The sequence below is a fragment of the Lagopus muta genome, chromosome 21 (genome assembly GCF_023343835.1).
Source record: "Lagopus muta isolate bLagMut1 chromosome 21, bLagMut1 primary, whole genome shotgun sequence".
NCBI classification, from domain to species: domain Eukaryota; kingdom Metazoa; phylum Chordata; class Aves; order Galliformes; family Phasianidae; genus Lagopus; species Lagopus muta.
This window is the reverse complement of record NC_064453.1, coordinates 2,441,151-2,464,651: the sequence shown is the minus strand read 5'-3', so window position 1 is coordinate 2,464,651 and position 23,501 is coordinate 2,441,151. Positions and strand designations below refer to the sequence as shown.

General features: G+C 47.0%; 1 protein-coding gene across 3 annotated transcripts; it reads right to left on the bottom strand.

The window, feature by feature from the left end:
- Positions 1-3,541: 3,541 nt before the first annotated feature.
- On the bottom strand, positions 3,542-23,472 carry C1QTNF12 (C1q and TNF related 12). Of its 3 annotated transcripts, none has more exons than XM_048967849.1 (10): positions 23,188-23,472; positions 20,589-21,250; positions 19,992-20,251; positions 13,907-14,026; positions 13,110-13,221; positions 12,107-12,288; positions 8,791-8,899; positions 8,465-8,555; positions 6,092-6,170; positions 3,542-5,790 (listed from the first exon to the last, which is right to left on the bottom strand). In XM_048967849.1, exons 3-10 carry the CDS (start codon positions 20,160-20,162, stop codon positions 5,692-5,694), a joined length of 963 nt encoding a protein of 320 aa, XP_048823806.1. In that variant the 5' UTR covers positions 20,163-20,251; positions 20,589-21,250; positions 23,188-23,472; the 3' UTR covers positions 3,542-5,691. The 3 variants fall into 3 exon arrangements, with proteins under 3 accessions (XP_048823806.1, XP_048823808.1, XP_048823807.1); XM_048967851.1 differs by having other exon boundaries at positions 20,966-21,250; XM_048967850.1 differs by lacking the exon at positions 23,188-23,472 and adding an exon at positions 21,455-21,587.
- Positions 23,473-23,501: the final 29 nt, after the last annotated feature.

The following is a 23,501-nucleotide window of genomic DNA, read 5'->3' as shown; positions in this document are numbered from 1 at the left end:
ACCAGTGCAGGAGAGGAGCTGTCAATCTCTGCAGGCTCACTGACACTTGTGCTAGCAAGTTCAAAGATCACAGCAGGTGCAATAATCCCCTGGGCTTTGAGCTGGTTGAATAATATTCATGTTCAGACACAGTGATAAGAGAGGACTGAGAGCTTTCCAAAGAGCGACTTTCTGATGGAGACCTTTGCCATTCTCATGCAACACGCACTTACTATGCTGGGCAGCAAGGTGAAGGCCTCAGACATCAGCTTTTACAGATTCCTTCCCTAGCACAGCCCTTGCAGGCTGAGGTTCAGCTCCCAGCTGATAAGAGGTGGGCATCAGGACACAATTCTTCCTCTCCCCCCCCACCCAGCCCTGTTATCAGATCCTGTCCATTGCGAGGGTTAAGCTAACAGCTTCCTCACACACAGCCCAGAGCAGTGTTATCAGCCAAGATCCCTATTGCTCTCTAACACACCTTAAGGCTACAGCTCCTATTTGCTTAAATTGAGGAAAAAAAAAAGAAGAATGTAACCCACTGAGCCTGGAGATGCAGCGCTGAGGTGTCTAGTGCCACTGTCCAACATCCTCACCGCCTTTTTGTATCACTTTGCTTCACAGGAAAGAATAAATACATCAGCACAGCCCACTCCATAAATATCAGGCTGCAGGGATGCTTTCCATGCAAATAATCAGCACTGCTTTGGGCTCCTGAATCCCACCAACATCTGATTCAACAGAGAAGAGCACCCCCAGAAGTATGAGGTTTGCTATCAGACAACACACATCCTGTCCATCTTTCTTTCCCCCAACTAAGCAACATTATATATTCTATTACAAAATGGGGTTTTCGTGTGCTGGATTTGGATGCCACACATACTTTTGCTTCTTTTCTTTGGATCTTTTTTTGTTAATTGATTTAAACGTTCCTTTTAACGCAGCAGAGAATTTAACCCCTTCCTCTCCCCAGGCACTCAGAAGCTCTGGCAAAGCAAAGTGGAAAATAAACTCTTCCCCAGTCACTCTGCAGGTCTGCAGTGGGAGGAAATAAGGAACCCTGCACACCCCTCTGACTGCATTAGTCAGACACCACAGCATTTTTCAAACAGTCTGTCATTAATCACAACAACACAAGGGAGTGAGAAAGAGATCAAAGAGGTAGGAGCCTGAAATTCCAGTTACAGATTCTCTGAATTAAGGTAACGACAAGGCTAGGAGCCAGCAATAAGCTATCCCAATCCAGCACTTCTGTATGGCCCCTGCTCTTAGTGGAACACTACTGGTGTAGCCCAGGTGAGGATCCATCCACACTGATTTATCCAAACCACAGAAAACAGCAAAGCAGGACTGGAATCTTCAGAGAGATGACATTTCCAGTAGCTCCTGCCTGTGGTTGAAACTGGAAATACCATCCTCTGAGGTCACCTTCGATGGAGGAGCACCTCTGGCAGCACAAAGGCAGCAAGAAAACGCGGGGGGAAAAAAACACCCAGACAATGGAAGTTATCCAGATAGCACCTAGAAAGGCTTAGAACAGACATCCCACCACCACCGGGGGAGATTTTCAGCTGATTTTCATCAATCAAGTTTCAGGAAGGCTGATGAGCCCTTCTCTGAGAAGAGGGAGCCGAGATCCTTCAGTGCCAATACCCAAGGCCTAAGGTCCTCTAATTCCTTCAAAGCCACGTCCTTCTCAGCAGCAGGAGGAAACCAACGCTCTCACACTCTTTTAGCAGGAGATAACCAAGCTTATAATTGAGTTCTTGACAAAGATAACATTCCTATCAGTGTACAAGGATACCAAGTGATACCCAGAGGGAACCAGGGTGAGCTCCAGCACCCACTAACCTTGTGTTAGCCCAGCAAATGAGGTGCTGGAGCCTACCAAAGACCCTCAATCATCTTCTCTCAGGGCTACCAAGAAACCCATAATATTATTTTAAATCAGACAGGCTTGCCACAGAGAAAATAAGAACACAATACCACTTCCAAGAGATAGAGGCCATCTGAGCAGTAACCAAGAGCTTTGCTGTCCAGACAACAAACACAAACAATAAAATGACCACTAACCTGCAGATGCAAACCCTCCATCCTATAGGGCTTCAGCTCTGAATGCCTGGTTACCAACTGCTGGGTCCTAGAAAACAGCAGGAAATTGGCTCTTCTGCAAGAAATTTGGTGCACCTGAAGTTCTCAAGTCACGGCCTTCAGTCTGCATTGATACCAGCCTGGCTTAACCATTAGGAACAATTACTGAACCAGAATCAGCTGTGTAATTAGTGAGCTCTATTTTGACAATCACCACCCCCCTGGCTTTCTATGGAACCACAACAGAGGCTGTTACAGCTTTCTCTGTCACCCTAGTAACAAAGCTGAAGTACCTGGTGTTAATTTTAATACTTCAAATGGTATGAATAGCTGTATGGAGCTGTTTTATTTTATTTTTGCTACCGTCACCCATTCAGAATGGCTTTCAAATTGCCTTTGAGCATTCCTCCATTCGCCCCTAGGTGCAGGCTCTCTCTTTCTGTTGCTGATTTATAACCTGCACTTATTTATAACGGGAGTTTTATATGGCAAACGAATCGTTTTGCTCCAGCATTAATAGGCTTCCATTCAGGGGGAGTTTACATCTGCTGGGCCCTCTTCTACTGCGTGAGGAAAAGCAGGCAATCCGTTGCTAATCCGACATAAATACCCCTGGAGTCAGTCTGGAGCGGAGCATCAAAATCATTTACAAAAGTGGAAATTTGAATAGAGCTTAAAACCTCATAACCTGTCAGCTCCCAGCCAGGGAAAATCATCACAGGCCGGGTCTCCTTGCTTTTATTTGTCTGCAGCAAGCAGAGAGGGGCTTTGCTCAGCTCCCCCCCCCCCACCCCAGCCTGCCCAAGGGCTGCTTTGTGTGAGTTAATCAGAGAGGTTGAATCCCTGCAGGTTCCAGGTGTGAAGGGCTGATGCAGCACAGTGCATCGGAGTGAATGCAGGAGCCATGAAAACAGCAGGGCTGGGGAGGGCACCCAACACAAAAAGGAGCTGAAGAAGCCTGCTAGCAACCCTGCCTAACCTTCACCCTTAAGCCAAAGGCAGAGGCATGTCCCAGAAGCATGAGGCTGTGATATTTACCATAAAATCACTAAGATTGGAAAAGATCATCCAGTCCAACCATCCACCTACCCACTAAACCGCCTTGCTAAGTAACTTTAGCCTGAAGCTGGAAACTTTTAGCTAGACTCTGTTTAGAATAAGGAATTATGAGTGGAAATAATCACTTTTATAGACGTCAAAATTAGCAGTCGATGCTTCTCCTAAGATGGCTTGGTTTATTGCTCCGAAATATAAGTAAGCAAGCTTCTTCTCTGAGAGACTCTTCATGGGTCCCACACAAAGGCCAGGCTGAAGATGTCAACATCTCAGTGGCCATATTCACTACGTGACTTTTTAGAATTTAATTTGTCTCTCTCAGATTTCTCCCTGTGCCTGCCACAAACTGCCATTCCCATTGGGTGAGATTAGCTCACTTGGCCATTAAACCACAGTCTCAAGCGCACGGGTTTTATTTTGTTACAAACAACTTGCTCATACTGAACTCAGTCCCTTCTGAGTCGTCGTATTTTCTTGGACTATAAATTTTATGGCTACAAACAGAGGAGCACTGAAACCTCACTTCTCACATCATTAATCAATCTCCTCAGCCTCCAAACAGCACAAAAGCCTTGCAGAGCATTGGTGTCACCCACAGCTCAGCCAGGAACCTTGTGCCCAGCTGAGTTCTGAGTTTGGTACACTTGCACCTGAACAGTGGAGGTCAGGCCCAGCTGATTCCAGGCTGTTTCAACCCATCCTGCCCATCGTGCTGCTGGAGGAACAGCCTCACGCTTGCACCGATGGCTGCATCTCCATGAGTCAAGAGAACTGCAGCCTATATGGAATCACAAAGGTTGGAAAAGACCACTAGGATCCCCACGTCCAACATCAACCCATCCCCACCATGCCCACTGGGCACCTCCCTCCATGCCTGGTAGCATCCAGAGCTAAAAACATTCTTAACAAGGCGATGTTTTCCAACTAATAAGGTTGAAAAAGACTTCTAATATCACAAAGTCCAACCATCAACTTCATCAACCAGAGGCAGAACAGGTAGAAATAAAGACACAACAATTCATCTGCTATTGAGATCACAGGAATAAAACACAACAAACAGGAAAAAAAAAATAAAATAAGTCGCAAATCCCAAAGCAAAATCTTACAATTTCTTTTTTTTTTTTTTTTAGTTCTACAACAAAATAAATATTTTACCTCTGATTTACCAACAGTGAGACTTGGTTCAAAAAACCCATAGGTAACGACATAAAACTGAATGCAACAACACCTGGAGATTCTGCTGCTGCAAGTCGTGCACAAAATAGCCCAATTTATTACAAATATTCACGCAGTAGAAGTACAGTATAGTAATACATACTGGGATACAGGCCATGTGCCCTGACTACACCTACCCCACCGAAACCCAACGTCAACAGCCAATCCTCGCTGGTAGGGTTTAATGATCTTCATGTGAGTTACACACTGTGAAGCCCCAACATTCACTGCTGGGGTGAACTGCTGGCTCATTTTTTCACGCCTTCTGCTGTCCCCAGCAGTCTTGGTTCTCATTTTATGAAGGTGTTGTAATGGATCATGGAAAAATTGAAACATCAAATGAGGGATATCTTCCATTCAAGAAAAGTATCTGGACTCCACGTGGGGCCCCGCTGCCATCTAGTTATGAAACTGCTGATCTGCCATTTCCTTAATTAAGTTGCATCATTAAAAGGCCAAGTGTCTGTTGAAGGGAAAAGCCCAATGAAATGACAACACCCACAACCAGCAAAACACATCAGACAGGTCTACAAACGGATAAATGACACCTGAGAGGATGCTGTGTAAGTGATGCAGTCCAGAGCCAAATATATATCTTACTAAAACATAAGAACATAACTGAGTTCGTGCCAGAACTGGTGCCGTTGGCCTCACGTTTTCATGAAAATAAAACTGTGCAGGCAGCGAGGTATTTGTCCTCCTCAGTAAGAGCAGAGAAACATACTGAGATTTAGGGAACCACCGTTAAACGGTTCAACCCTTGGATTCCCATCTTTGAAAGCAGGCATTGCATGAGAATTCGACACGCTGCTTGTCAAACGTATCTAAGTTTGAACACGAGGGCCCTGCACCATTGACAACTGTGTGAAAAACAGTTTTGCTGACAAATTCTTGTCTCCTTCCTCCATAACACATGGAATGCAGTCACTACTTTACTTCCCCTCTCAATCCTTCATTTACAAACTTAAAACACCCTGCAGTCAGTCCCAAAGACATGCTGATTACAGGTGTAATCGTGTGAAATAAAGTTACAGCAAATGCCAGATCTCAGTGTGCTGTTCGGTGCACATCTGGTGAAGCACATATTAAATATTACAGAGTCTGTTTCTGAGTTATAAAAGTGTATTTCTTTTTTTTATAAGGTGAATGAACTGGTGTGGACCTTGAGAAGCAGTAGCCTCTGAAAGCAAGCTGAAGAATCTGCAAAAGGAAAGGCTCTTTGCTTGTTTAAAAAGACGCCAGCAGTTACACGAAGCAGTCGTCAAGAGACAAAGTAAAGGTTTCTTCAGTCAAATATATGCTGTAAGGCTGTGATTCGTGTTCTTCCCTGCTGCAGTGCTGCAGACGATGCTACGCGCCCATTAACATGCCCATGAAATCGGATCCATTCTGAATGGTGATGGGAGCTCCAGCACTGTTGTCCACAAAGATGGAGGTGTACTGGCCAGCCTGCAGAGTGAGCAAGAAGGAAAGGAAAAGTCATAGAATCGTAAAGGTCAGAAAAGACTGAGATCATCCAGTCCAACCCCAGCCCACCCCCGCCGTGCCCACTGACCGTGTCCCTCAATGCCACCAATAGCCACCACCTTCCCTGCCACCAATTCTCTACAGCCACCCTGGGGATGTCATTTAGCTTCAATTAACCTCATTGAGAAGGTTAATAACTTTCCCACCTCCTGGTGAGAACTCAGCCTTAGCAGTAAATAACTCCAGACCGACCATAAATGATTCCCAGTCTGCAGAGCCCTACCTGCAGCTGCAGCAAGCCATGCACGTAGACAGTGAAGATCTTGCTGTTACTTTCCAAACCAGCAATGACTTCCAAAGACCTAAACAGTAGCAAAAGAACAATAAACCTTGAGGCAATCACAACAACTGGCCATTGCAAGTAATTCATACTGTTGATATTCTGCAAAGAGCTCGCTGTATGCACTCTGCCAATAACAGGGTATTTTCAAGGTATGAAAGGCCAATTCTGCCATAAAAATACACGCAGACAGCCTACACAAGAACGAACATACTCTGCAGCTGAAAGCTGTTTTGGGAGGACATCTGGATCAGGCATCATATAAAATTAAAAAGAAAAAACAAAGGTCTTCAGATTAAGCCTTGAGGTAGAGCTCCAGATCCCCCCCTCGGTCCCTTCTGTAGTACCAGTCCCTTTCTAGTGCCATGATGCCCAAATAGCCATCACGTTCCTCACAGCAGCAAGATGTAGGACAGCTGCTCCTCATGTCATCCTCTGTGAATGAAGAACCACTCCTTGTGCAGGACTCAGGATGGAAGGACGTGCCTGAGACAGTAACTCATCCATGCGAGCTGAGTTCCAAAGCAATGGGAAAGCACAGAGCTCCATGACTGGCTGGCTTTTCTGAAATCTACCTAGCCACTGCGAGCAGATCCAGTTGTTTTTCCAAGCCAACCAACCCCTTTCCTCCCTTTTTTTCCATGAAGGGGTGGAGACGAAACCTAGCAAGTGCAAACGTGCTGCTTCCATCCCCCTTGCAAGGAAATAATGTGCACAAAAGGTAAGGGCAATTTGGCCCAGAGAGAGCAAGCCACTTGGCACCACCTTGATTGAAGAGCTCAGTCTGTGTGTCATATCCTGCCAAAGCCTCGCTTGGGTGGGAACTTCCCACCATTAATCTCTTCTACTCCAACTGTCTCTGTGCTTTTCAGTTTCCATTTCTCTCAGCCGAAAGCCCTCAAGGCTCTTTCAGCTCCCTAAAATGAATGACTGCATACGTAGACATCCCCAGGAAATTCCACAAACATGGGTAGCAGCTCGGCTCATGCCAGCAGAATGTCTGTCCAGACAGGTTCCCATCCCTCCACCCATCTTCCTTCCATCCCACCGACCAGTCACACTCTCACCCACTGCAGAAGAGAAATGTCTTTCACAGAGCCAGTGCTCATCTCACTTTATAGACTCGCGGAATGACAAAGGTTAGGAAAGATCTCTAAGATCCCCAAGCCCAACCCATCCCCACCGTGCCCCCTGCCCACATCCCTCATTGCCACATCTCCACACTGAACACCTCTGGGGATGGGGACCCCCCCCCCCACCTCCCTGGGCAGCTGTGCCAAAGCATCACTGCTCTTTCTGATCCATACAGGAGCTTCCTATTCATTAATTCTTGTGCCTGCATTTACCACAACAAGGAAGCTTTCCCAAAGTCACTGAGTGCCAACAGGCAGCCCGGATTGCAAGCTCAGACCAAGGTCCGTTCTTAACACGATCTGAACGGCTTCTCACGAGTGCAAGACTGCAACCAGTCTGACACTGCTTCAACTAAGTGCTGCAGCCATAAAAGACTGTTACAGAACAGTCTACAAGGCTGAAGAGGTGCCAGTTGCTTCAGTCAACAAGCTCCTTTACTTCCCACCAGGTCAATGGGCACACAGCTAGCTACGCCAGTTACTAATGAGTACTCCAACACCAATCAAGTCTTTTCCACAGGCGAATGAAACCTAAGAGAGCTGGTATTTATTTTCTGAGGCTTCATGTCAAATTAATCCTCCCATACAGGCTCTAAAACTGATAGGGCTGTGGAGGGTCAGCCCTATTTACTGCACTCCAAGTCACAGAGGAAAGGTGAGGCTGAAGCAGCCAGCCCAGCAGCAAATTTATAGTTTAGTTGGCTTCAAGCTGTACCATAAGTCATTTTACGGATATATTTTGGTGGTGCTGGTACAAGGGCTGCACTTGAGGAGCTGCAGGCAGGGCAGAGCAGATCCACACAGCCCTATAAGGGCCATTTTCCCCAAATCCAGCCACAACCAGAGACAGTAGCCACTCAACCCAAGCAGCACTGCCCTCTGCTGGGTGCATTTCAGCCCAGCCCATGGGTTCTCAGCCTCCTCTCTCGAAGCAGCACATGCCAAACTCATCCTGAGCAAGCTGACCTTCCAATACAGGGCATTTACGTGCTACAGCTGAAAGGATGATATGTTCTGTCAACACACACAGTATTTATTCATCTATTTAGAGTACTTGACACCATCCACTGAAACATTACAAATCAGGAGGGGAAAAAAAAGCACAAAGCCCAAGGGCCAGCTGGAATCCATCTATTCAGAAAAGTTCTATGCGTATTTATGGTTTAAAATTGCAGTCACTCACGTGTATCGGTGGCACAGAGATTCAATGCAGATCAACACTCGCACGTTATCTCTGGCCCGGAGCTGGACTTTGCTCTTCAACTCACTGTGATCTGTGGAAAGCAGTGAAATAAACACAACCATCCATAACACTTGCTGGCGTTTGGTTCAAAAGGCACAGCAATACTGTGGCTCCTTAGGAAATCCCAAACCATTTAGGAGATGGTACCAAAAGGAGAGCTCGCTGCAAAGGGCTGCCATCAGACATTCTTCACATCAGACAGGACGCACCAGAGACCCAGAGGCCACCAGGTCTCCTTCCAGCACCTCTCAGTTTTTAGCACTCACCGATGTGGACGTTGGCTGAGAACTGGTAGATGCCAGACACGGGTGCTGTGAAACGTCCCGTTGCCAGGTTCAGCCCCGTCCCCCGGAGAAAAGCTCCTTTGGCCAAAGGCTGCAAAATAAGCAAAGCAGATCTTGAACAAGTCCCCGTGGGCCACAGCGATTTCATCTACCCATGAAAAAGGAGCACTTGAGAACAGGGCTCAAAAATTTGCCAGGCTGCTGCCATCTCTCCCCTGATTTTCCCTTCCAGATGAGCTGCCCCTCAGCACCGGATGCCCACCAAAGGCAAAACAATCAGTATGAGATCTGAAGGTACCTTTTTCTCACTGCCCAACTCTTCTAACTTAACGCAGCACAGTGGTTGGAATTAAACCTTTGAGGCTCCATCCAACCCAGCCATTCTATGACTGCAGGGACTTTGCCCAAAACTTAGGCCTTTAACAGCAGTTCTATTTGCCTATCTCAGACCATGCTCACTGCATCTGTATGCTCTGCTGGTCCTGCTGTCTCCACTGAACCACACCACTCTCCATTATATGAGTCATGAGATCCCTTCTAGTACTACCCAAAAACTCTTAGATGGGGCCAAGCAGCCCCCCAAGCCTAAAAATCTGGACTCTCATACACAGCTTTTGCAATGCAAGGGCAGAGGAAACAATCATATGAGTCTCCAAAGGTCTTCAACACCATTTCTTGTAGAAGTCAGACAGCTCTGATGCTATTAAGGACAACTGTTTGGATTCTTACAGATTCCACATTTAATTTCCAGCCTCAGATTCCACAGGATAGGCAAAAGCCTAGGGAAACAGCATGCAGATTCTCCTCTCGCAAGGGAGCAGTCTTAAGTCAAACTCACAGCAGATTATCCGACTTAGACTAAAATAAACTCCACAAGAAATGTTTATTGTTAGTTTTGGCCTGTCCAGTGTGAGTTCGGTTAGAGCTGGGGAGAAGCAGGAGGGGCTCCTATGGGCCAAGAAAGCACATTAGCCAGACTCTGCTTCCACCACAAGGGCATTCTGTGTAGTGTAAATGCAATCCCATGAATGCTGCCTGGAGGGATTTGCCCTGCATTGGCCCCGAGGAACAGAAGAACACAAAAAAGGAACTCATTTTCTCTCTGCATATACGTAGACAATCTAACAGCTAACCTCACAGCAAAGACTACGTGATGAGATCGCTGCCATTCTTATGCTATCACTATGCTGTCATTTTTGGTAATGCTATGTTTGATTTACAGCAAGATCCAAGCCCCCTGTGTGCAAAACTGCATTGTTAATTCATTCCTTTCCTGTTACAGCTATTAGAGGAATCAGCAACCAAATTCCAAAACCACTGGATGGGCATGGAAGGCAATTGTAGGCACCAGTAAATTATCACTGATAAAACATTCCTGTTTCTTCACGCCTTCTGTGGCTTTGTTATTCTTCTGCTCATAGAAATAGACAGTGCAAAGGGCTGGTTCTGAGAAGGGAGAGGTTTCTCTGGGCAAAAATATTCCATTAAACTCCATGCCAATTAGAGTTCCCTGTTGTATATGCTGAGAAACTACTTGTGCACCAGTTATTTCAATAAGCAAACCCAAAGCAAACAAACAAGTTACATCCAGTCATGCTCTACAGACCAAGACCAGCTTCTCTTCCTCAGTCCATCTCTTCTCCCCATGTCTCTCTCATATACTCCATATCTTATTTCCTAGTTGAAGACAGGAACCACGCACAAGGAACTGAGATGTGAGCTTAGCTTATCAGTGATAAAGGCTGTGAAAAGTAATGCATTGACTTTTGTTATTACGGTTAACCCAGCTGGTACAGCAACCACAGGTAGGTAGAGATGTGCAGGAAGGCTATATCACTTTTAATTCCAAATGTGAAGGAAATAATGAGACTGAGGGGAAGAGAGGGATGGAAAACTCTCAGGGTGAGAAAAATGCCGTGCTATCTGAATAACCCAAGGTCAGAGCAACACAACACCCTAATGACAAAGAATAGGAGTGCAAAGAGCAGGACTGCTGGTCCCTCTCTCAGCGCTCTTTCCCACTTAACTCAGAATGCCTTGGGTAAGTTCCAAAGAGTTAGATTGAGTCTCTATCATCTCACTGGGAAGTAGCACACCGTTGGCTTCTTCGCACTGTTAAACCAACAGGGTGGAGGGAGGGGAATTCTCTCCTCTTGGACTGTCGAAAGACAATGTTTTCATCTTTGCAGGAGCAACCACCGTCTCCCTCCCCGTTGAATTCCCCTATATCAGAACACAAGCTAAAACCAGATACTTCTTGTCCCAGAGCTGAAATGAAAGGCTGGCATCCAGAGCCCTGCCAGCCCTCCCACATCAGCTTCAGGGCCAGAAGCAATTAGAAAGGAGCTAGGCATACGATAACAAAGCATGGGAAGTGTCAGCCTACGCACTGATTGCTGAGATGTCTTTATTCACATTTTCCCTCCTAATTAATGAGGCAGCAGATCTCTCTAGCCCTGCCCACACTTCAAGTACAATCTTGCCTCTGTGCCAGCACCCACAGTGCTGTCAAACCAGGCTTCCACAAGAGTATTTGGGAAAGATCCAGGAAAGCACCCTGAGCAAAAACCTCTGCCTTCAGTCCTGCTGCTGTGAGAAGCAGCAGCAAAACCATTCCATAGGAAAGGATCTGCTGGACAGGATTCTTCAGAGATGAGGCAGTGCAGTGGGGAAGTAAGCTTACTTAGTACAAAGACAGGTTTTAGCTATTACTTTGACATTTGTTAGTCTTCTGTAAAACAGTATGTAAAGAATTTTAGCACTGAGACTGAATCATATGACAACAGGATGCCCCTTACTTTGGGCTCACATATCTATCACCAGTGACTGCTCTGTGCTTCTGACTCTCCTCTACATCAGAAGGCTACTCTGGAGTAAAACAAGGTTTGCAATGAAAAAAAAAACAAACAGATCCCTCAGATCAATGTCAGATGTGGACAAGTCTTTATCATTAACCAAAATAGAAGCTGACTGTTGTTTAGAGCTGCAGGACAGCCATCTCCTGCACAGACTGCTAGGACTTCAGTAGGAACTGTCATGAGATACAGCTGGGCTACAAGAGAAGAAGAAAGCCTTGAGTTTGTTTGGACTTAAAGCTAACTGTCCATCCTACTGCAGTTGAGCTTTAGGGCTGTAATCACCACATGAGATCCAACTTCTCAGTTACAAACAAGGCAATGCTAATGGTCGTGGCATCCAGTCTTCCCCTTTCAGGAAACACCTGGCAGCCCTGCAGACCAGCTCATCTACACACAGCGGCTGTTGTGTTGCACAGGTTCAGTCTGATATCTCTTCTCACCGACTGGAAGTTCTGAAGCTCAACCAGGGTCTTTTTATCTACGACAACTTGTCCTTTTAGCTTGCAGTGGAACGCCTCCTCTACACGTCGGTAGGGTGAAACTTCCTCCAAGGAGAGCAGGAGTGGAGGCAGCTGGCTGGGATGTGCTGAAATTGCCAAGGATGCCCGACGCTCAATGGCTTCTGAGGAGACAGAAAGTACAGAAAGCCATATGAGGAGAGGCTGAAGGAGCTGGGAATGTTCAGCCTGGAGAAGAGGTGGCTCAGGGGAGACCTCATTGCTCTCTATAACTTCCTGAAGGGAGGTTGTAGTGAGCTGGGGGTCGGCCTCTTCTCTCGTGTCATTAGTGATAGGACCAGGGGGAATGGTTTCAAGCTACGGCAGGGGAGATTCAGGCTGGACATGAGGAAGTATTACTTTTCAGAAAGGGTGGTCAGGCACTGGAATGGACTGCCCAGGGAGGTGGTGGAATCACCGACCCTGGGGGTGTTCAAGGAAAGACTGGATGTTGCGTTGAGGGACATGGTTTAGTGGGAGCTATTGGGAATAGGTGAACGGTTGGACTGGGTGATCTTTTAGGTCTTTTCCAACCTTGGTGATTCTATGATTCTACAGGAAAAAGAAAAAAGGCTTCGTTTAAGAGCTTGGTCTATGAAGCCATCAGCTGTGTGGTTAGACTCGCCCACACTCAACTCTTCAAACTGAACTGAACCATGGAATCATCCAGGTTGGAAAAGACCTCTAAGATCCCCAAGTCCAACCCCAACCCATCCCCATCGTTCCCACTGACCATGTCCCACAGTGCCACATCTGCACAGTTCTGGAACACCCCCATGGATGGGGACTTGACCACTTCCCTGGGCAAACTGAGCAGCGCTGAGGAAATATTTTCCCAAATTTCTGATCGTCAGCTAGAGCTAAACATTTGCAAAACCAATTCTTTGTTTGCCACGGTGCTTACCAGAAGAAACAAATCACAAAAGCTCAAACCAAAAGTCTTTACCTTTTAATATCTCCTTAAACTCCTGCAGCAGGACTTCCCGGGTGACTTCAGCACCAGGTGCTCCTGGGGGACCCTGGGGACCAGGAGGCCCTGGAGGCCCAACAAGACCACGCTAAGGAAGGAACCAAAGGAAAACACAGGAATTAGAATCAGGCCATTGCATATGACCAGAGTTCTCCCAGCCATGAGCCAAGAAAGCTACACAGAGCTAGAAGCTGGTAATAGGAACACAAATCAGTGCTGTTTCCATGTGTATCATTCCCTTGGAGTTTCATCAGTGCATGAAAGCACTCCTGCTATCAGCCCATTGAAAGGTAAAAGGAAGGCATTAAAAACATATTCAGTATTTGACTCAGCAGGAGATGAAAAGTACACACAGATGAGCAGTAATTCATTAAATTGCAATAAATTATTTTTTTGGTTAGCATATCCTTGGTTAGTATATCCTTTAAGACATTTGCACTTCATCTAGTGGAAGAAAAATGCTAATTTTATTTCTACTGAGCAGAAAATAAAAGAGAAAGGCTCAGCCCAAGAAACAGCTGGTTCAAACCAAAGTGAGCACTGACAGCAGAGTTCACACACACTCATCTTACAAAGCATAGAGCGCACTTACCGCCTCAAGCTTCTCCAAAATACCATGGGAAAACTTAAAGAGGAAAACAAAGCCAAAAAAAAGGAAACACAGCACTCTGAGGAAGAGCAAAAGCTGGAGCACACAGAACACCTTGAGTGACAGCAGTGGGAAGGGAAGACACGGTGCACGTTTGTTAGCTGATGGCAGTGCAGGGACCTACTAATTTCTTGTCTTTGCCTTTGCATTTCCTTTTAGAGGTGTTGCCATCATCTGGGCGGTGGACAAAGGAGATCCAGGTCCGCCGTGGGTCTGTGATACGAGGGTCTGGAGATTCGAGGATCTGGAGAGAAACGAGAGCAAACACAGATGCAATTGGGCCGAATTGGGTCTCTTTGGCCAATTCAGGAACTCTGAGAATGGGAAGTATCCAGACCAGACAGATATCTGCCACCTAAGCAAACCTCTGATCCAAACATACTGCATTTGAGAGGACATCAGGTTCAGGGTCTACTGTAAAATCCCATTTTATCCCACTTCTGGAGCAAATAATTCCATCTGGATTCTCCATTACCGCGTCACTTTTTGTCATCGCTTACAGAAGCATCACAAACAATTTTGCAAAATTTAGGATAGAAACACCAAGAGAAGCTCACTTTGAGGAGAAAAGACCACAATTTGTATGATCTGCCTCCAAAAATCCATGCAGAGTAAGTAGTGTTGGAGTTAAATCTGAGGAGCCTGCTGGAGCTCCAGTGGGAGGATATACAGAATGTTGGTACTTCAGAGCTGAGCCAGGAGAGCTCCCTCCCGGCTCTAAGCCAAGGCAAAGAGATTCCCATTCTGCCACATTGATTCCCAACCATTCTGCCATATTGATCATGCATTCCCCACTGTAATTTATCAGAGTTATGGTTAAACAGTCTCCCTCGCACGCTTAAATTTAGCGTGCATCTCAAACAAGCAGAACGAGCTATTGATACCCATCTTGTTCATTATTTCTGTACCCAAATTAGTCCCCAACAGACTTTCTATGTTTGTAACAACATTTATAGCCAGCTGGTGATTGCACATTTCGTTAAGTGTACCAGCGAGTTCTTCCACCTGAATTATTTATCCTTTGCCATTTGCACTTGCAGCACACATGGCTTTTTCAATTATTTTCCAAATTTCCATTTGAAATTAATGTTTGGGGGGTTTTTTTGTTTTGTTTTGTTTTCTTCCCAGTGCCTGGGACTGCTGGGTGTGTGGTAACACTGCAGTGCAGCTCACACAGGAGAAGGAAGCAGCTCATTAGTAGCATCACCCATCTCAGCCAGCATGCAGTGTGCATTCCTACAGAGCCCTAACAGCCAGGAATGGAACAGCTGCCTTGCAAAGAGAAGGAAAATCAAATCAGTTCACTCATCCTAAAGGGCTGGCTCACGTGGCAGGAGCTCAGAAGCACAACCTTCAGAACAAAGCAAACCAGAGTTTTAGGAACAGAGATGCAGCTTCTGACAGCAGATGTGTATGGGTATATCCATATATCTCAGGTTTTCTCCAGGCTACAACCCAGGCACCAACCCCCTGCCTGCTGCAAATGGGGAAATGTGCCAGCTAGAAGGCAGCAGCCCTGAGCAGCCTCTGACCATTAGCTGTGAGGACAGACTGATGTCCTCAGCCTTGCTGAAGCTCCAGCCGTGAAGAAACAGCCCGAAGCAGACATCTTCTTTTGGAGGAAAAAAGAAAGGCAGAAAAAATAAAGGGAAAACATCTGAAATCTGTGTGTGTGTGGGGGGGGGGGGGGGGGGGGGGGAGGGGGGAAAGGAGAAGAAAAATCAGGGGAAAAAAGAAGGGGAAAAAAAAGAAGGGGGGAAAACAGAGGGGAGAAGGGAAGGAAATCAGCACACTGCCAGTGGCCCCCTAAATTGCAAACCCCTCCAGAAGACAGCCACGGCACTCCCCAGTTTCTCCTTCACAAGGATGACTGACAGTTAAAATCAATGTTCCATCCTTGTGGTATTATTATTTAATTACTACGGCATGCATGAGCAATCCCAGCAATAAGCATGCAAGCCTCTATTTTTCTTGGCAGCGGCCGCCTGCAGCAGCCAGAGACCTCGCAGCCAACTCAGGTATCAGTCAGGGCTGGGAACAGCCCTGGAATCCCAGCAGAGGGAACCTGTCCCTCCTGGGCTGCTGTTTGCAGAGCAAAGCTTGCAGGAGTCCAGAGGAATTCTCCTGGTAATGCAGCGGAATCAGCTTAGCCCTTATCGCTTCAAGCAGCGCCTCTAAAAACAACTGAAGCACTGCCAGCGATTCTTAATCAACTTTCAATCAGCTCTTTTAACATAGCTTTGGAATACAACAGCAGTGATCGTTTTGGAGCAATCGTGTGACCCAGCAGGAGCTCAGCAGCCTCACTTGTAACAGAAGAGCAGCTGAGCTGTCATTGGGGCTGCGGTGCACAGTCACAACCTGTGGTTCTTTCTGGCTCTGATTCCCAGGACAGCATGCACTGCCACAGCATGGAAGGCTGAACCTACAGCCCAGGAGTGGAGATCCTGAGAAATATCTGACCTATGTCTTAACTTTCCTAAAATTCAGGGATGTTGGGATCCGGTCTGCATCTCTGCTGAAGACCAAAGTGAAATGGGCTGAAGTCATTTTTAGGATGAATAAAAGGAAACACTACGAGCAAGACGTACATCCATCCTTATGTCCATACATCCAAAAGCATCTCCAAGAGTTCTCAGGCACACCTCGGCATTTCTCAGGGTGGAAAAGGATGGAAAAGAAGCAAGGGAAGGATGCAGCTCTGTGAGGACAGCACTCTTCCCATTGCAGTGAGTCAGAGGTGGTCTCCAAGGATATACACCCAACCATTCTGGCCTATGGTCTCCACACCTGAAGTCACTGGAAGTTTTGCTCGAAGAGTTGCCAATATATTTGCCCATCTGGGATGGAATTCCAGTTACCAATTCTTTGCTAATTAAGCAGCTGCCAGAAATACAGTGACCTGACTTGGCATTTCAATTGTGTTAATCCACAAATGTACAAGTTGTTACGTCCAATAGACACCAACAAGAGCATCGTCAGCTTCAATACGGAACGGTCAGCCAACGACTGCCTCCACAAGTCTGTTTTATTTGGACCTGGTTAAAAGTGACAAATCCCACTTTTAAGCACGAAAAACCCCGTGTTGGCCACTGCTAAGTCACGGCTGTGCACACCCCTGGTTATTAATGAGATGTAAAACCAAGGTCTTCACCACTTGTGGTTTTCACAGATCTCTCAGGAACTTGCCAGAGAGCAGAAGCGTTAGGATTGATACCTCAACCAAATCCCAATTGGGCTATCTACATTCCCACTGTGTTCTGTGATTAAAACAAAAATTTCATCTTTATTTCTCTCAATGGCCATCTCACAAAGCTCCTCCTCTCCCCTTAAAACACATCACTCCATGTTGAATGCAATGAATCCAATGGAGCAGCTCTTGGGAGCGTGACTGTTGGAATTACTACAGGTGGTAGAGAACTCTTCCCTTTGCTTTGGAGTGCCTCAGAATGGTGCTTTCAGAGGAAATAATATCTTTGTCCACATAGTGGGTGACTAAGCTAAAAAATATCCCATCATCAGAAATCCCATTGAAGGTAAAACCCCGTTGACCTCAAATCATCCCTGTAATTTCATGGGGTTGGCTGCTTTGCACATCCCCAAGCATGGAGATCCAACAGCCTTTCTGTTCACCCTTTTCCAGAGTTTGATCGCTCTCACGGTAAAGATGGATATTTTTTCTTACATTTAAGTGGATTTTCTGTATTTCAGTTTGTACTCAATGGCTCTCCTCCTTCCAGCGAGCGCTCACTCCATCTCCTTTATCCCCTCTACTCAGGCACGGATGCACTCAGCTCTGTTCACAGCCAGCACATTACCTGGATGCTCCTCCAGGCAACACTTAGCCCAGCACCACGAACCAAACCCCAACTGTGAAAACTGTCCAGGCAGCTCTGGGTGCTCCTGATAAAATCCTGTGACAGTTGGACACACACCAGGCAGCTTGCAAAAGGCTGCCTCTGTCCTCAGAGGGCACTCAATAACGCATGGTTTGGGCACGCAACTGAGCACTTTGACCTTGGGAAGGACCACTTTCAAAGCACACGAGATGGGTACCAAACAACGCAGCCTGATATCCCCCACTGGCCCAATATCCCCCAATGGGTAAGATCCATACCTGGGAAAGGGAAGACAAGCCTGGCAAGTGGCAGCTGTGCTCAGCCACTCCCAGCCAAGCTGTGATGATACAGCAGAAGAAAACCTCTGTATCCATCCATCACACTGCGCTCTCTGTCCATCTGTGCCAGAGAGAAAACTCTCCCATGCTCTGCGAGCACATCACACTGACAGCTATGCAAAGATTAAAGCTGGATGTATATATTTTCAACATTCTTATTATTTCCCCTTGAACTATCTGTTTATCAGAGAACTGAGATTCCTGCCTGCCTCCTTCAGCACAGGTCTCACCGCATGGCTCATGCACTGATGGCGTTCAAGAGAATTTTCTCAGCTCTGTGTTTGAAAAGAATTCCCAAGACAAACCTGTTCCCAAACTGCTTAATTAGAAGGAAAACAAATCTACCTTTTTAACAGCACGAATGAAAATCGCCACTCATCTAATATTTCACTTCTGCTCCTGCTCTGACAAACCTACCAGTTGGCCACAGAGCCTTCCAAGGTAAACACAGCCTTAATTTTTACAGTTCACAGCCCAGAAAAAAGAAGTCTGTCTTTCCTGTTATGTAGCACGGGGGAATAGGACGGTGCTGTTGTTCCTGTGCATCCCTTCACCAAGCAGAACTCACAGCAGCGCTGCCAGGGCTCAGGGACGCAGTCACCCACAACGTTCAGAAGCAAGACTTGAGCTCTGGAGAGATTCCAAGCAGAAAACCACATTGCAGAAATGGGGAGTGTGTATCAAGCAGAGTTCACAGGCATTTACAGCAGAGATTTGGGTTAGTCCTGTCCTTACGAAACAAAACCTGCCCGCGCCAAGCTCTGCAGCTCTCACAGTGCCAAACCTTTGCCATGGATATTTTAAAGCACAGCATTTCAACACAGAAACTACAGCTTCCAACCGATGTCTGTGTTAATGAACGCCCCTGAGTGGGTGCTGTGTTTCTTCCAGCAGTAACGTGTGACTCTGTCAGCATAAACCAGGACCGGTTCCTGCTTCTGCCATCAGAATATATTCTGCTTCTGGTCCAGTGTATTCCACCAGAAACAAAATTAATTCCAAAACAGGCTGGAATGCATTCGTATCAGATAGATATCTGCCTCCTGTGCAGAAGGAGAATGAAGCAGTTGTAGAGAAAGTGGAAGAAAGCAATCGAATGTAAGCACCTTCAGAACACAGCACTTACACGAGCTGTCCCGACAAAGCCCTGCAACCGACAACAAAAACGAGCACTGCCTTCAGTACCCTAATGATCACTCCAAGTGCAGCAGCCAGCTTTTCTTATACACAGGACCGTTCCCAGACTTGCCCAACCTTAACCAATTACTTTCACAATAGCACTGAATGGGACGTTTAGAATGCCAGACCAATTGTTCCAACGTGCCCCCTCCTCCCTGCCCCAATTTTTGACAGGTTGTTCTTCAATCGCTATAGTGACTGCCATCCCTAATGCCTGTGATCAAAGTCGTGTTCTAGAGGTCACCAGGGACGTTTTTGTACGAGCATAGGGTGGTCAGGGGCAGCGTGACAGGAGACACTCCCTCCCGTCTCAGTGTTGCAGCCTCCCATTCCACCCCACTCCTAACCCTAGGACCTGAACTCCCCTCCTACTCCCATGCATTCTGTGCAGACTTTCATCCTGATGGATGTCTCCTATTGACTCAGTGGAAACGGCATCCTGCAGCCTGGGCTGATCCCCCCAGCACTGAACTGCCACATCCTGCCCATCAGAAGCCACTGCACCCAGCAGACCGTCAGCTGCAGCCCCTCACAAAGCACACACAGCCTCACATTTCTCACTCAGGCACAAACCCTGAATCCCTTCCTGCCAGAGCCACAATCACCCCCAACACACACCAACGTGTTTCCCACCTGTAATTTTCAACCACGACTCCCCCCTGTGCAAAAGGGCAGTGCTGAGAAAGCTCAGGCATGCTCAGGTGTTGGAACTGCTAGGAAACAAATCATGCAAAGGGGAGAAAATTCTCTTTAAAAATCAAAGAGATTGGCAAGGCTGCTCCAGTGGAAGAGGAACCAGCATCACATTGCTGCCAAAATGAGTTCAACCAAGGACTGATAACGTACCACCTACCTTGGGATGCCCATGCAGCTCTTCGCTGTTGGATAGGGTGGCATTGAAAGGCTCTGTGTACTGATTGGGCTCTTTCTTCATCTTTCTCTCTTTCTTTGCTGCCATGACTCTGAAGAGGCAGAACTGGTGGCAAAGCAAAGTGGCCACAAACACCCAGGTGCAGCCCTTCATTTTGCAAAGGGAGTGGCCAAGTCAGGAAGGGCACTCTCCGAGCACAAAAACCTTCACCACCAATAAGAGGAATAGACACAGACTTCTCTCTAGAAAAATAATAATAATAATAAATACAGAGGTTAGAACTATTAAAGACAGTCCTCTGGGCTATGCAGTGCCAAACGAGCAGCATGCATGGACGTGCTGGTTGCTGGAGAGAGCTGCGTTCAAGCAGGACACATGGAAACGGTACAGATAAACTTGTCTGAAAATCTGGCTTCACTCGAAGGCAGAGGTAAGTCCATTCAGGCTCCTGAAGCTTACATAAATACGAGGGGCCCTGGGAAGCCCTGCCACCCACCTTGCAGTGTTGCTCCCCCCTCCTGGCCCCCCCCCCTCCACACACACACACACAATAAGTCTTCAGCCTCGATTAAAACGCACTTAGCTATGAAACCCAGAGAAGTCAGATTGCTCAGGGCAACGGTTGCTCAGGTTGGGGCTGCTGACACAAACTCATTAGGGGAGGCTGTTTGGTTGTTCCTCTTCAGGAGAAGATTTCACTTGCTGTCATTTAAGGCGCTGTGTTCATTGCAAAGCAGGCGTGAAGAGGTCCCATCCATCCTCACTCCAAGGACACCTCAGTGACAAGTCCTCATCCTGTCCTGGCAGGGAATTTGCCACTCAAGGTTGTTACGATCACCGCTCTTCTGCAGAGGCTGAGAGCATCCCTGCCAAGTGCTCAGCCTTCTAGGGACAAAGTCAGTTCCTCACAGATCATTCAGTCAAACCAGGGATAAATAAAGAAGCTGAGGGTGTACCTCGGTCCATGAGGAGCAGATAAAGTTTTTCCCAGGTTTAGCTTCTCTCTTCAGCTGGGTTTGTCTTCACTTTAATGAGATGATGAGCAGTGAGTCCTGATGGCAGCTTCAGGATGCAGAAACGTGTGCCTGGTGTCACACCCAGGAGGATTTCGGGTATCTCCAAGTGTTGATCACTGATGTTCCTCGCTGCTCCTTTCCCAGGCTGGAAACTGGCAAAGCCCTCCTCAGCTCTTGCTCTACCTCAGCAAATAAGCACTTCTTTCCTGAACGAGTTTCCATCAACTTGAAGGGGAAAAAAAAAAAAAGAAAAAGGAGGAGGGATCACATTCTAATGAGCTGTCAAGCCTATTCTCTTCACATTCCTATTAGACTCACTGATAAGTGGAGCTGGCCTGTGTGCCAGGCAGATTCAAATCAGTGCCCACTCCCTGCTCCCTCCCCTCAGCCCTTCTCTGTTCCTCCCCTTCATTATCTCTGAGAAATCACCATTTTTCTGGGAAGCCTGGGGAGCTGCACATGGGTTTGTGGCAGTGCTCAAAAGCTGTGGCTTGGAATAGGCACTGAGCATCGCAGCATCAGATGCTCTGCCCTGTGCTGGGTGAGCTGCGCTCCACACACGTCCCCCCAAATCCCATGGGAGGATGGCTCAGTGGGGGCTTCCTGCTGTATCTACAGAACTGGGGGATGGGCATCTCATTAAAATGAACAGAAAACCAAAACCAAAACACATCTACAAACGTCTCATAAGGAAGGTATCTGGCCAAGCTGCTAAGCTTCACTAGCTGCTCACCACTGAGAACAGCCTGATGCTCTCTGTAACACAGGGATGCACAGATTCATCTGAGCTTGTGTTTGTGTCATCCAAGAGCGACAAAATGCAATGTCAGGAAGCAGCAGGCTGGCTTTAAAACCTCCTTACCGTGCCTCCTGTCACCCAGGAGTACAGTAATCCAACAGTACAGCTCTTCATTGGATTTTAAGAGCCTCCCATCAGCTCTTCTGCCTCAGAGAAACTGAGGCATCAGCAATCTGAGGGCAAAAACCAAGAACTCTTCAGAAGAAAGAGGGGAGGGAAATGAAGCTTGGGACAGAGTGAGAGCCAGAACGGGTGCTGGAGAGAAGCTAAATAGTTAACAGCATCTCACCCCTCCCCCAAGCAGCTCACATTCCATCAAAACTACGTGGCAGACTTTATTTGTTAATAATATTTAACTTTCTTTGGCGCCTTCTCATACTTAAGCCTCTTTTTTCAGGTTAGTTGTAGACAAGCCATGAATTTGTAAAAGTGCACTTGATGACACATTAATAGGACAATCTGTCATATCGCAGCTAAACAGCCTGACAGATCCACACACCACGGCAAGAAATGACATTCAGAGCAGGAATGGGGTAATCGCTTCTTGGTCTGCTGGTGCTGTCTGTCTGCAACGTCCCCATTCTCATCCCAACAGCTCAGTGCCAAGGCTGCATGCTCAGATTTGGGGCAGGAACAGGTCCTCAGTGCACTACAGCAAACTGCCCCTGTGGTTTCTTAGGGCTGCAACAAGTGTCGGTGCAGCCATTACCTCCCCTCCAACCTTAAGTTCATTGCACTGTTTGTACAACTGCACACCTTGCAGTTCCAAAGCACCTGAGCTTTGCCAGTGTCTGAACACCTAGAAGGGTGTGCAACCTCTGCTTGCAAAAAGTGATAGGAACGAGCTGCTTAAAAGTGCACCATTGAACTACTCCAATTACTGTTGCAAAGTACACCAACAATTCTGTATGAGGAGGGAATTCAAGCAGGGAAAACAGTGTAAGGAGCCACACATCAAGCCAAGTGTCATTTGTAAATGCTGCATGAACTGTGCATAAAGCTGGAAACTGAAAAGTCAGACAAGACACTTGTGACTACACCCCTCCATCCCCACTTACACAATCTGCCTTTTACTCACAGTAATCCCACATTTCCTAATTATGACAATACCCAAAAGGCAAAAAGCTGGGATTTTCTGTGTTGTCCAGTGTAGACATAAGGAATAACATCCAAACCTTGGTGTGGAGATGAGTTTTGAAGCCAATACAGAAGGCACATTACCATTCACTGACACCCACAACTGCTCCAGAGGCAGATAAAAACCTGGAGTAGATCCCTCAGGTGTGAATCTGAAGCTTCCCAGTGCCAACCTGCTATAAACTCCAGCTGAATGGGGCAACATACAAGAGCTGTTAGAACAAACCTAAACGCAACAGCAGACACAAGAGCAGCTTTGGAATGAAAGCACGCGATGTCAGACTTGATTCCTTCCCCAAAACACCGCAGCCGAGCTGCCTGCGCCGCGTTCCACAGCTCCTCTTTGCTAAGATCCCTGCGTGCGTCCCACCACCACGTGCAGTCCCAGCCATCAGCTGCCTTTCGCCCAAAAGCAGATGGAATTACCACCCCACCTGGTGGCCAGCCTATAGAAACGACGGGTTACTGCAACAGCGAAAAGGAACCAGGCTGCTGCTTCCCTTCTGGGCTTTTCAGAGTGCTCAAGGTGTGAAATAAGGC

Bases quoted from the DNA above. Each gene is read 5' to 3' on its own strand.
- C1QTNF12 (XM_048967849.1), bottom strand. From the start codon at position 20,162: ATGAAGGGCTGCACCTGGGTGTTTGTGGCCACTTTGCTTTGCCACCAG. The intron at 14,027-19,991 runs GTAGGTGGTACG...GTTTCTCTCCAG, and splicing joins AGCTGCATGGGCATCCCAAG to ATCCTCGAATCTCCAGACCC. The intron at 6,171-8,464 runs GTGAGTGACTGC...GCTACTGTTTAG, and splicing joins TCTCTGTGCCACCGATACAC to GTCTTTGGAAGTCATTGCTG.